This window comes from Gymnogyps californianus, chromosome 1 (genome assembly GCF_018139145.2).
Source record: "Gymnogyps californianus isolate 813 chromosome 1, ASM1813914v2, whole genome shotgun sequence".
Taxonomy (NCBI): Eukaryota; Metazoa; Chordata; class Aves; order Accipitriformes; family Cathartidae; genus Gymnogyps; species Gymnogyps californianus.
This window is the reverse complement of record NC_059471.1, coordinates 147,082,066-147,096,613: the sequence shown is the minus strand read 5'-3', so window position 1 is coordinate 147,096,613 and position 14,548 is coordinate 147,082,066. Positions and strand designations below refer to the sequence as shown.

Genomic DNA, 14,548 nt, shown 5'->3' with positions numbered 1-14,548 from the left:
GAATGTTAGCTTTAGACCACTACTATACTTAAATTAACTAGAAAAAATTGCTAGTGTGGTCACCTTATTCTGAACAAGCTTTCAATATTTGAATTCACTAACATTCAGAATATTAGGAGAAGGCTTTTTTAGTCAAGCAAGTAAAAGACTGGGTTTTTTTCTTTAGAAAATACAAATTTTCTTTCAAATTCTGTTTAAGAGGGAAAAAATGAATCATATTTCATCACTGGTGGATTATGCTGTTCTCATTTTTTTTTAAATGTTGTTTATTGTACGAAAGTTATAACAGTAAAAGATGAACAGAAGATTTTTTTTTTTCTTACTGAAATATTTTGCTTAAGGTTAAACCATTTTGTCTTTCCTTCGCAAAGAACTTGAAAGTTTCATTAGTTTAGTCCAGCCTAAAATGGAGTCACCTTTCAGATTCTTCTGTATCCTTGGCCAGATATAATTTCTGTCCTCTGCTTCACCTTTGAGCAAACAAATATTTTAAATCAGTACACATGTAAATAAATAGCCCGTAGCCTGGTTGCCTAAGCTGTGCCCATCCCAGCCATCATTTGCATTTCTGGAGATACTAAGAAAAATAATGTCTGGCAGCTGTCCTACCCACTATGGAAAGAGAAGCTCATTACCACTATATGCCTATGTGCTGTGCTGCTCTCCTGCTTCTGTTTTCTTATTTAATTCTTTTCTCTCTCATTCCCCCACCCCTCCCAGGGTTATACCTGTTCATAAGTGTCATTGCCTTTGTAATCCTTGACCAGTGAATTTGGGGTCATGCTTGTCACAAGCCCCTCAGTAACTTTTCCCTATGAGTTATAGGGATATGGGCTCAACCATGAGTCAGAAAAAGGGCAGAATTTTCAGGACATGGTGGTGCCTACAAGCTGGCAGTACATGCCTAGCATGGGCTGAGCTACCTCCATAGAGTGGGAGGAGTTAAGGCATCGAAGGCAACAAATCCGTGGGGCTGGAGAAAGGGCTATATCTGAATGGGAACAGATTTGGTCAGCAGAATGTGTCAAATAAGGCAAAATCACAGAATCATTTAGGCTGGAAGGGACCTCATGGGATCATTTAGTCCAATCCGCCTGCTCAAGCAGGGTCAGCTGGAGCAGGTTGCCCAGGACTGTGTCTGGTCAAGTTTTTAATATCTCAGCAGATATTCTAACCTACTCCACAACCTTTCAGGGCAACCTCTTCCCGTGTTTGACTACCTTCACAATATGTTTTTTTTTTCTTGTGTTAAGGTGGAATTTCATGTGTTTTAATTTGTGCCCTTTGCTTCTTCTCCTGTCAGTGAGCACTACTGAAAAAGTATGACTCCCTTGTCTTCATTATTTCCCATCAGATATTTGTACACATTGATAAGATTCCGCCTGAGCTTTCCCTTCCCCATACTGAACAGTCCCAGCTCAGCCTCTCCTCATACAAAAAATGCTTTAGTGCCTTGATCATCTTTGTGAGTCTTCACTGAGAGAAGTCCCTTCAGAGGGGTTGCAAAGGATGGTACAGATGTTCTCCGGTCTGTTCTCTTAGAAAAGGAAGCAGCAGAGAGATTGTGGATGCAAACAGATTTCTGCTTCATGACTAGTATATATTGCCATTGCAAAAGGGTGCCTTCTGCTGTCTGTAACAAGAAAGCAGAGGCAGAGTTTTCTGAGGTCTGGCTATAGTCTTAAAGAAAGAACTACTGTGACAATCCGGTTTGGCCTCCTATAGAACCTAGTACAACCCACTGTAACATGAGAGAGATTCACCAAATAAAATTTCAAACTGAAACATCCTGAACACTCTGAAAGGAGAGTTCCTAAAAGAACATACTGACTTTGGAAAATACCAAGCAATTCTCTCCAACATACATTCTTCCTATCAGAATACTATGTCTCAATATATGCTTCTCTTGCACAGCATGAGGATGACCAAAGACGGTTCAGTGTGAATCAGCTGTTAGAAGACAGTTGTGCCTGGAGACTGACTCGGTAAGAACACTGGTATTTAACAGTATTTCTGTTTGTAATTGTTCATATTTGTAGTGAGCCTCCTGGCCCCAAAGGAAAATTCCGAGACCTACTGGGGACAGGAATGATAGGAAAGAGAAATAAAATTGGTTCAATGTTTTAGACTCTTCTTTTCAGACCTTATTGATTGCTTAGTGAAAATTAATAATCATTTATAGATCTGTGTAGTTTTTCCCCATTCTCTCCCTTTCGTGTCATTGAAGATTTCATTAGAGCTTTCATGTTTCCCAAGGATTCCCAGGATTGAAGGAGTCATAGTTTCCATGTGTGCGTTGCTCTTAGAGAATTTTTAAGAGTGAATACTGTAAAAATAATAGATTTGCTCTTCATTATGCCTGTGTTTTCACAGCTGAGTGATGTTTTATTTTATTTTTTTAACGGAGGCTAGCTATGACAAGTTTTTAACTTGGCACTCAAAGCACATCTGACTCTGAAGCTAACCTACCATGGACAAGCACTAAATGAGATAGATTCCTCATTCAACTTTCATTATGTTCCGTTTCATGCACTTAGATAAAGAAGCTGTTAACGCTTTTTGTAATGTTTTTCATCAGTGTCTTATAAAGTACTTTGCCAAGAACGGTAAATACCACACCTGTCATTTAGCAGATGGAGGAAAAGAGAGAGGTAGTGACTTGTTCAAGGTGAATCTCTGGTGCTTGCTGAGGACCCATTTGGTTTCCTAGGAGCATGGCCCAAATATCCATTCTGGTCCTTGCTATAAAGAGATCAAACAAATCATACAGTCTATACAGACACTACTTACTGACTGCTTTATTTCTTGTGATGTAAAGCGTGTGGCCTTTTCCATTGCAAAGAGAGTCTTCACACGGGATATGTGATAAAAGATGTTGAGCTGCAAATCCACTACGGTCCGCAAAATTTCCTCTGATACTGTAGGGCAAAAAATATTTTCTTTCTTCAATCACAAGTTCAGTAAATATTGAAAAAGTAGAAGCTTGAGCTGTGTTTGATCACTATTTCCTGCTTGTCCCATAGATTGTTGACGTGTAGGAGAAAACATTTTCCAGCAGTGATGACCCAGAAAGATCTGTGGTCAGGCCCTGTGCTCTCAATTGCATTTCTAACTTCCCTGAGAAAAAAAGGCGTAATAGCTAAGTGACAAAAGTTTGCTGTCCATAATGTGCACAGGAGCTGCCTGTGATGATTTGCAGAAGGATTTTACACTGCTGAGTTGAGTGTGTGATAAAGTGGCAGATGAAATTTTGAGAAGATAAATGTAGATGGGAGGAAACGGTCTTAAATTCACATATGAAATCATGGGCTCTGAGTTGACTTTTACCACCAGGAGTGAGTTCTTGGGGTTATAATAAATAGTTCTGAATGTCAGCTTGGTGCACAGCAGCTGCAAAAAAAGATAAAACAAATGTTGGGAATTATTATGAAAGAAATGAAAAACCAAAAAACAATATTATGCCACAGTATCAGTGTAGGATGTTCATTTATCTTGAATACAGCTGACAGTTCTGCTTCTCCCATTTCAAATATGATGTAATAGAACTTGAAAAAGTGAGGAGAAGGGCAGCAAGGATGCTCAGAGGAAAGAAATGCCTTCCATATGAGAAACAAATAAGTAACAATATTCTTCATCCTGATGAAGAGATAATAGAAGATGGGTATTTTATAGATGACAAGTCTATGAAATTGAGGAGCACAGAGAATGTCTGCAGAAAAGGATCATTTACTGTATCTTCCAATGCAGAATAAAGGGAGCATGAAGTGAAAGTAGCAGACTCAAAACAGACAAGAGTAGACATTTCTTTGTGTAAGACCTAATTAAGTAATGTCTGGACACAGCCCAGCTTACCCAGGACTGTGTCCAGATGGTTTCTGAATACCTCCAAGGAAGGAGACTCCACAGCCTCTCTGGGCAACTTGTGCTAGTGCTCAGTCACCCTCAGTACCTCCTGTGTTTCAGTTTGTGCCCATTGCCTCTTGTCCTGTCACCTGGCACCACTGAAGAGAGCCTGCCTCCATCATCTTTGCACCCACCCTTCAGGTGCATACATGAAGAATATCCCCCTCAAGCTTTCTCTTCTCTAGGCTAAACAGTCCCAGCTCTCAGTCTTTCCCTATAGGAGAGATGCTCCAAATCCCTTCGTCATCTTAGTGGCAATTTGTTGGATTCTCTGCAGTACATCCATGTCTCTCTTGTACTGAGGAGCCTGGAACCAGACACAATACTCCAGGTGTGGCCTCACCAGTGCTGAGTAAGAGGGGAAGGATCACCTCCCTGAACCTGCTGGTAATACTCCTCCTAATGCAGCCCAGGATACCTTTAGCCACCTTTAGCCTTTTTTGCTGCAAGGGCACATTGCTGGTTCACGTTCAGCTTCCTCTCCATGAGCTTTTCCTTTTCTGCAAAGCTACTTTCCAGACAGTCAGCCCCCAGCATGTACTGGTGCATGGGGTTATTCCTCCCCAGGTGCAGGACTTTGCACTTCCTTTTGCTGAACTTCCTGTGGTTCCTGTCAGCCCACTTCTCCAGCCTGTTGAGGTCCCTCTGGATGGCGGTACGACCCTTTGGTGTATCAGCCACTCTTCCCAGTTTTGTGTCATCAGTAAACTTGCTGAGGGTACACTCTACACAGTCATCCAGATCATTAAGGAAGATATTAAAAAGTACTGGACCCAGGACTGACCCCTGAGGTACACCGCTAGTTACCAGCCTCCAACTAGGCTTTGTGCCATTGATCACCATCCTCTGGACCCAGCCATTCAGCCAGTTTTCAATCCACCTCAGTGTCCTCTCATTCAGCCCATAGTTTATTAGCTTCTCTGAGGTTGTTACAGGTGACAGTGTCAAGAACCTATGATTTCAACATGGAAGGTTATCAGGTTGGTCAAGCACAACTTTCCCTTGGTGAATCCATTCTGACTACTCTCTATCACCTTCTTGTAGTTCATGTGCCTGGAAACGGTTCTCAGGATTAGTTGCTTTATCATCTTCCTAGGGTTCAAGGTGAGGCTGATCAGCCTGTAGTTCTCTGGGTCCTCCTTCTTGCCCTTCTTGAATATGGGAGTGACATTTGCTTTCCTCCAATCTTCAGGCACCTCTTCCAATCATCATGTTTGTTCAAAGATTATCAGGAGTGGCCTCACAATGACATCAGCCAGCCCCCTCAGCATTCGTGGGTGCATACCATCAGGGCCCATAGACTTATGTATGTCCAGTTTAAGTATTCTCTAACCCGAGCCTCATCCACTTCCTAGTTCATTTCAGGGACTGCCCCCTGGAGGCCGTGTCCATGAGACAGCACCACACTAGACTCCTTGCACATATGCAGTCTTCCAGTGTTGTGCCTAAGGCTTGCTCCAGGGTGTGCACTACATAACTTCCATGTTATGGTATGGAAATACCACCATGGCGGACTGCCTCATGTTATGTTGGGCATTTTGAACTGACCCCCCTCCTTTTCAATGAATAAAAACCCTACATGTCTTAGTAGCACTGTAGAGTTGTAGGGGGCCTGGAGTAGGTTCCCACTTGGTGCTACGTAGGGTGCACAGCTGGTTCTGTCTAACTGTGGCTACTCCAAGTATTGTAAACACAAGCCTTCATGCACTCCTTAACTTAGGGAACAAAAAATGGCTCCCTGGAAAAAACTTCTGTAGGAGCGTTCACATATTCTTTTTCCCCATTAGAGACAACTAGTTTGAGCTGAAAGCACTGGCACAACTATGCTGAGAAGGCACTTAGGTTTGAAGCGCCACCAAAATTATAAGGTGAGCCATATAGTGAAGAAAAGCCCTTATTCTTGTAAGCAGCACCACCCTAGTATTTTTTTGTGAGTAGGCCAGTCAATAATATCATACCTAGTCATAACAGTTGTTTCTAACAGAACATGCAACAACATCTTTGTGCTTATTCTGCACTGGGATGTATGTTTGCAACATGTTATAATTCCTCAATTCTATATCTAGCTAGGGCGGTAATAGAGATGGAGTAGATGGATGCAGTGGAATGGAGATGCAGCAGAATGGGCTCAACACAGGCTGTGCAAATCTGCCTGGCACCTAGGAAGGCCAGCAGATTACTTTCCCATACTGCTGTGTCTTTGCAGCTTTGAGTATTTAGATTAGCTAAATAAAATAATGCTCAGGGTTGTCCGCATGTACTGTAGTTACATTTCTGATTGTAGCACACAAACATTTGTGTTTTAGAGAATGTATTGAATGAGATGCTCAGTCTGCTTAGATCCAGCAGAGAAGGAAAAAGAACTGTTTGAACTGGTTTGAGATGAAGTAAAAAGAATGAACTGGAACCTTACCTCTGTAATAATCAGATTTGCTCTCACAGGCAAATGTGAACAAATAAAACCAGCAGCCCCTACATTGCTTCACGCACTGATTTTCATAGCTTGAAAACCAAACACAATGTAAATCAATGAATGCATCAAAGAACTGCAGTCCATTGGCCCATACTCTCTGACACTGAGGTGCCAGTAACTATAACATGACGGCTAGCCTGATCCATGCAGTTAGGCACAGCTTAGTAAGGCAGCATGGTGATAAACAGCATTTTAGAAAGGAAACCTAGCATTGCTCCACAGTAGGTGCTTCTGCCAGGAAATTGAAAAATGAATACTGTAAGTATATGCTATATACTTGTCATCTTCCTCCCATATAGACCAGCTGGGATCTAAGACTGACTCTCTCAAGTTGTTTGTACTTTTCTTTTTTCTTTTCTTTTCAAAACTACTGTACCATATTGCCTTGCTAAAAGCTCCAAAATTTTCCTCAATGTCAAAGAAACACTGAATGTTCATGGGTTGGTTAGCATTGCCAAATTTATACACAGCTATCGAAGATGTACAAGTATGAAGTATGTCTGTGTGATGACATGTGGGTATTACTAGTTATCTAGCAGCCAAAGATTCAGGATAGCATTAGTAGAGGTATTTTGATCATAATTACAAGTTGCTGGATTTGTTTCCTATTAGTTATGTAAAATTACGGCTACTTTATACAGAAAATTCTCTAGGGTAGCATAAACTGATGGAAAATATGCTAAATTTTTGAACTAGTATTATAACTTATGAAATTATTCTGAAACCTGCATTTAGGCCAAGCATGCTAATAAACATGCTTACCTGTATGCACCAAGGTGACAAGGCAAGCTCATATGTCCAGAACTACCTTTGAGCTGGGTAATGCTATGAAAAAGATGTTATGCCTGGAGACTTGGTCAAAGCAGAGCAACAACTTGTATTAGCTACGATTTAACAGGATTACAGGAGGAATTGCCAGACAGCTACTCAACACACAAACTGCCTGGCTAGATAAGGCTAGTTCAGATTGGAAATAAAAAGCTGTAAAGGCAAAACCATCTGTAGGAGGAGGTGAATAGTAGGCATCTACAGCGAAATGCACTCTGGTATTAGTACAGGGAAGGCCACCTAACATTTCTCTATTCTGTATGGTGATTTCAGTGCAATGACTCTCTTTCCTTCTCTTGCCATACAATATATATAATGAAAGTCTAACCACGTACCATGAAACCTGTACTTCGTTCTGTAGTTGCAACTCTAATCTCCACTTGCTCAGTTAGCCCAACTAAGATACATGAGGACACGCACAATTTCTCTGTAAACAATAGTCCATTTGCTCTGAAGGAAAATACTTTTGTGACTTTCAGCTACCAGACTGCAATGGGGGGGAAATTCCTTCTAAGCCTTCTGAAGAGAGAGAACCCTAATATAAAGGGTCAGTGGGAAATATAAGAGGAAAAAAAAGTCACGGATAACATGACAGAGTAAAACAAATAAACACTGAAGAAAGAAGGTAAATTGCAATTTCCACTTTTTCATAAAAGCACGTGCAAACCCTAACTACCACCAAGGACCATCAAGGCAATAATGTGTCCATTTAACCAATCAGTAGGCTAGGCAGGGTGTAGAAGTGGGAATTAAGGTTTCCATACCCTTTCGTGAACATTTGACCCTACAGAGGAGGCTGTCAAAGGAAAAGGAAGGTGTATTCCTGTGTGTAACAACCTTAGCCATGGTCTCATAGGCATCTTTTTTGTTTTGTTCCAGCTGACAAAAATGACAGCTAGAATTTCACTGCGCTCAAAACACAGAAAATTACAGAAATGCTTCTTAAAAGCAAAACTGTGATTCTGGTTATCTGTTGGGGATAGCACTTGGAGCCCATGGTTCTGAAATTGTGAGATTTACAGCTGAAGCATCAGTCCTGGAGTTCAGTGTAGAGAAGTGTATACTCCTATTCATAATCCTAATTAATTTAGTGAAGCTTTGCTAAGGCACAGCAATCTGCCTGTACAAACTTTGTGGTGACTTCTGTAGCATGACAAAAGCATGGGACTACAGAGTGGTATATGTCTATCTACAGAAGTAAAACAAATTCACAGCTTAGGTAATACTATGGAAAAGGCAGTTGCTGAAACAGTTTGAGCATGTAAACTTGAGAACTGTAAGCAAAGCTGTATGTAGCAATGGTGTCCCTTTTTATAACATACAGTTTTATACTTGTGACTTTGTATGGACTTTTGAAACGTAGCGCTTTTCCAGATGTTTTGCAGATGTTTTGCCTGATTCTCTGCAGCTTTAGTCTGTGAAGTGATTGAGAAAGAAGGCATTGTAGCATGTACTTAAGTCCATCCTTCTTCAAGGTAATATTGAAGCACTTGCTTAACCTTGAAAGGTAAAATAAATGGGATTTGGAGTTCAATAGACACTGAAATAGCAAATCACTTACTGGAGTTCTTTCACTTGGGAAACATGTATCGTCCAGGTATAAGTAGAAGATTTTTACATCTATGCTTTATGGTAAATGACTACTAAAAAACCATGGAGATCCAGGCTCAAATACATGACATCTACATAAGCACTTGTCCTCATTTTATACCAACATAAAATCACTGTCAATTAAAGTATTCCCAATTTATAGAATGTGAAAAAAAAGCAAACCTGTTCTCTTTATCCAATTGTTATTAACTTGATGTTGTTTTCTTTTTTCCTATTTCCAGACAGAACCTTGTCTCAATTATTATGAAATACAGAGGTCAAGTGGAATATCTATTGCAAAATGAGGTATTTGTTCTCAGTTTGTTATACCAGAAAAGCATTAACTTCTACGTGAAAGGTAGCTAATTATTAATCTGTCTCAAATGCAATTAAGGAAGACTTTTAATTAAGGCTGTTGAACCTGACTTTGAAAGGGTATAAATTCTTTTAAGAAAACTTGGCTTGAGATTAGGAAGAAAGTGCTACAAACTTAAAATCAAAGGTGACTGTTTCTAAGTGTAAAGGAACCTATAAATAAAAACAGGATCATTCGGGTTGTCAGTATAGTATTTGGAATTAGTAAAGGTATAATACACTATATGTATCTGCAAAATTTGTCCCTGATTTTGCAAACCCACAAGCCAAATGTTTACATATTTAGGATATATATTCAAGCATGCGATAGTTGGCAGGATTAGGTTTAGGCAGCAAAACTCATAAGAGCTTTATTTTAAAGTATTGTGGGCTGCGAATTGAATGTTACATGCTTGAAGGAAAAATCTCTTAAGAAATCTTCTCTGCTAACTAATGTTTTAAGGACAAATGTCTAAAGGACAAATGCATATTTGGGTGATAGCTTGGAAGAAACCAAATGGCTATTTGATCTGAGTTTCAGGTTGTGAAGGACATTAGTAAAATCAAAGAACACTGATGTAGCATGGAGATATTCCAGTGCATCCCTTCCAGAGATATAAATCATTATGCTGAAGTATGGATTTCTTTGAAATATATGTTAAAACATGAAATTCTTATTTTGTTTCAGAAATCTCTCACCTGTATTCAAGTCTAGATTTTAATCTTTCTGGATATTCTTGATCCATGGGTATTTCTACTTTGTATAGTCAGAAAACATACATATACATACAAGTATGTATACATGTACACATATATATAAAAATACACATATACATATAGACATGTACACAAATACATAAATATATATCAATAAATATGCAAATAAATATGCGTAGATAAAAATATTATACATTTTTTTGTAAATCTTTGACACTTTTCTTTTGCAAAATGCATACAAATTTAAAAGTTGTTGAACTGTGCCTAGCTACAAAGTAAAGCTCTGGTTTTGATACTGTGTAGGTATTCACTGAACTTTCCTTTGTAAGCAACTTCTCAAAGGGGACTATTTAGTGTATAAAACGTGATGCAGTCATAACCATTTGGAAAATTGAGGTCCCCAAGCTCAAATGTGCATATATATTTCTTTACTGAAGTAGACCCATCAGTGTAGTTATTCACATTCACTTGAAATTTTAGGGCCTAAAGTAAGAACATTCCAAATTCAAAGAAAGCTATAATCTCAACATTAATGAGGCATTACAATCTACCCTCTGCAACTGACGGTCTGTAGATATTCCTCAGACCTATAATGAGGCACTCTTAAAATTGTTTTTGCTAAAGATTTTTACCTTGAGTAAGCAATTACTTGAGATCATTAACTTTTTATAAAGGGAAGACAGGACATTTTTCAAATATTCATACTATGCAACAAATATGCATGTGTTACTCTAGAGCTAAATTTCTCCGTAGTTTATTTTTTTTAACAAGGTCTTGTCTACACAGGGACACTCAATAAAGTTCATATGAATTGCTTAAAAGAGCAGGATTGCAAGTTAATGACATAGGTCAGATCACCATGCAGATGTTTTCATTCAGAGGCATCAGAGTGTATATCAAACCTATAATAATTAAAACTAGTGTTACTGCTTTGCTTTAATAAGTGGCTTCAAAAATTATGGAGCTCTAATGTAATAAGTTATATTCATAAATATATAGTAAAGAAAGCAAAAACTTAGAAAGCTTTATTTGTTCTTTGAATCTGTTTACTTATTTTCTCTAACATCTGATTAGATTCCTTTAAGAAGGTTTAAAACTGGAATCTTTATAACTGCCCCCTATCCCAAGGTTACACGGGAATAATTATGTTGATTTTCAAAGCCAGCACTCATATCATTGGGAGGGTTGTTGCCCTTCTTCTGATTCACCACAATCCATGCTCAGCACGCTCTGAACCTTAAGCCACTGGCAGTTACTCACATATACTAAATTAAGTACACACATACCTGCTTTAGTTCTGTACTCAGCTGGAACTTCCTTAAGCATTCAGTTTTAATCAGACAGATCTTGAGATTCTCAGTTAAAAAAAATCAATAATTTTTTGCACATTTTTCTACCTACTTCCAAATTTACTAGTTCAAGGATGTCTGTTAAAAAGCCTTGGAGATACCAATACTTCTGATTTATGTGACAAGCCCACTATCATTATTATTAGTAATGATCAATGAATGGAAAATTAATTTTATGATGGATAATGCCTCTATAAAATGAAAATAATAATAAAAAAAGTTTAGGATATTTGGCACAAGGTGGGAGTGGGATTGGTGCTGTTGGGGTTGAAATGTAAAGTGTTCCCAGAAAGTGTGTGCAGTCAGACAATTAGACATTTTGATTGCCCTGATAATCACTTGACATGCACTTCATTTTTAAATCTATTCAGAAAGTACTATTAATGTAGAGAAAAAACTTGGTAAATTTTTAATAGAATGTAGAAGTTAAAGAACGAAGTAGCATTTTTTTATCGTATAAATAATTTAAACACCAAAATATCCTTCAAAGGTTCTGCTGGTATTTAAATATGTAGAGGGAAAAAAAAAACATATACAAGATGTTGACTACAATTCTTTTGGACTTTCAGAAAATGTAAAACTTCTGTAAGAAACGAATCTCTGTCTTCCCTTCTTTGGGACAAAAATCAACGTCATATATCTACATATGGAAAAGGAAAACTCTTTACATGATAATATCCAAAAAGAGAAATAGTGTGAAAGAAGTCATCATTCATAGTATACAATATTACACAATTTTTTTATATGCTTACTGTCCTTGATCTGCAATATACTCCTTAGAAGCACCTACCATATAAACAAAGTCTATGGTATAATAGCTTCTATAAAATATTAAGTACTTTGTTAATTTATCTCTAAATGGAATAGTATATTACACAGAAATGTATACGTTCCTCAAGATACCCAACTCTCTTTGTGGAACAGCATATATATGTATGTACAAAAATATATAAACTGTTAGGGTTTTTTGTTTTTGTTTTTGTTTTTTTTTCTGTCCAGCACTATAGCTGTTTCTCTACTCAAGGATTACTCTTGTGTATGTCTATTGCTCGTGTACTGCTCAGAAATTGCCCTGTATGAATGTGTCTTTATAGACATAAAATCCCTTGTTCTAATAATCCATATCCACTTGTGAAGAAGAAAAATGCTAAATTAAAATGTATTTAAATTAAATGCTAAATTAGAATTATATTTGATTTTTAATGACAAACTATATATAGTAATTAAAAATTATATATGTATGTATATGTGTGTGTGTATATATATGCATTTCTTCAACAACTGCACAGTAAACTGGCATGTATAATGCTTTGGTTTGTCAATGTTATACATGGTAACAAAGCCATGCCATTTTTACAGGTTTCTATTTCTGTTGGCAAGGTATGTGTGCATAGAGAGTAAATCCTGCAAGAGTGCAATTTAAAAATCTAAGTGGTAGGAAAGAAATATGAAAGAAAGGAAATGCACTCCTTGTAAATTGGCAGAAGGGTGAATCAACTTCAGACCAAAGGAGGATCTAAAGTTCTCAGGAGATCACAGTCAGCCATAGCCTTTTTCTCTCCAGAACCTCTAGTATGAGAGGTGTTGCTGTCTTTAATTACTAAAAAACCCCATCAACTTATATTTAAAAGAATTCTGACCACCAAATATTTGAGGATATTTTATGTAATTCATTCCTGCTTTAGTTCTGCTCAAGGCAGGTAATGTGGAATTAGTAACCTCAATGTATTTTTATATTTATTTGTATTAATGACTGGTGGTAACCTTCTCAGTACAGTCTGCATATAGACCTTAAGCTTGACAATAGGAAGTTCATCTTGCTACAATTTTTCTTTTTCAGGCATGAAATGGATGAGTTAGAGAAATAGTTTTATCAGTACATAGACGTGCTGTAGCGCACTAAAAGGAATGTTTATCAGTACAGAAACACGGAGAATACTTATAGGAGAGCTTCTACTTGTTCAGATAATGTATTTTAAGGTTTAATGAAGTGATATAACTATGCAGGAAACCCATGAATTTTTATTTATTTATTTATTTTCCTGAACATAGAGTATTTGATATTTGAAGATTGCATTTTCCTTCCTTTGGGATCCAAATTTTTTTTTCTTGAATTCCCCAAAGTATTTCTGAGATTATTCATCTAGAGATTTTTTTTCATATGGTAATATTTAAAGACCTAAATTTATTATCAATAAGATTTAATAGTTTGAACTATATATATATTTTGCAGAAAATCTGGTTGCAGAAGTACTCACTCCACAGGTGTCAGATTATGCAGCCTCCCACACAGTCACTATTTTTAGGAGGAACATGGCTGTCTGCCAGCTCTCACAGAGAAGGGTAGGAGACAATAGTGGGGATAAATTCACAGTATCATAAAAACCTCAGAAAGTTTGTGAATCATTTGGGTTCATGTTTGCTCAGAAGTTTCTTTACAGTGCTTCTGTGCTCATGAAGTTCAGACAAACCAAAGTTTTGTCTCAAAATCAGTCTTAAATACCAAATTTGTCACAGTTTTCAACAAGGCACATTTTGTGGAAGATAATTGGACTTCAACAATAATTATGCTATCCTTAGGAAATTATTGGTCACTAGCGATTTCAAAGTAGCCAGACTAATGCATGGTGTATTTGAATTTTGCATGAGCAGATATGATTTTCTGCTTTCTCACTGGCATGAAGTATATGGTAAGGCGTTTCTGATAAATGGTGTGTGTCTACTGTTTGCTTTTTTTTTTCTTTGCTATCAACAGCATAAAGTTGATAATGTGATCGAAGTAGCTAAAGCAATCTGCAGTGTCCTATGTTTTGTGGAAACCAGAGACATTACTGATGCAGTCAAGAAACTCCGTGCGGTGCCATTGGTGAAAGCACAGGTAAAAGATGCAAGTTGATGTCCCATTTTTCTCTTTAAAACTGGAGCCTGAATGGGTATCACTGATTTTCTGATTGATCAAGGCCATTCTACTGTCTTACTACATATTTTACCTCTGACAAGCATTAAGCAGAGGCACTATAAAAAAAAGAAAAGATTGTTGACAATGTGTGACAGAGGAGCAATAGAGGACTTGTCTTGTGTTTAACTGTAACTGATATGCTCCTCTGGTTGTTCTTTCTTATTCCCACCAAACATACAAATCTCTGCTTTGCCACATCACCTATTTACCAAATCATGCGATTTCAAAGTATTCGATTTTTATATATTTAACATAGGTGGTTAACAATAAAAAAACCCATTCCTTCTGTAAATGTCACTTAAATTATGAGTTTTTCAGATAGAAATGTCTCTGCTATTTATGCAGAGAAGGGCCAGCATCATATAGTGCTGATTT

At 37.6% G+C, this 14,548-nt stretch overlaps 1 protein-coding gene across 1 annotated transcript in view; it reads left to right on the top strand.

Annotated features, from left to right (window-relative positions):
* Window positions 1-14,548, top strand: part of PIK3C2G (phosphatidylinositol-4-phosphate 3-kinase catalytic subunit type 2 gamma) — a 205,113-nt gene that overhangs the window by 27,985 nt on the left and 162,580 nt on the right. Inside the window, exons 6-8 of the mRNA XM_050913293.1 lie at window positions 1,915-1,985; window positions 9,037-9,100; window positions 13,970-14,092. Of these exons, the coding sequence (XP_050769250.1) occupies window positions 1,915-1,985; window positions 9,037-9,100; window positions 13,970-14,092 (258 nt within the window). The remainder of the gene's footprint in view (window positions 1-1,914; window positions 1,986-9,036; window positions 9,101-13,969; window positions 14,093-14,548) is intronic.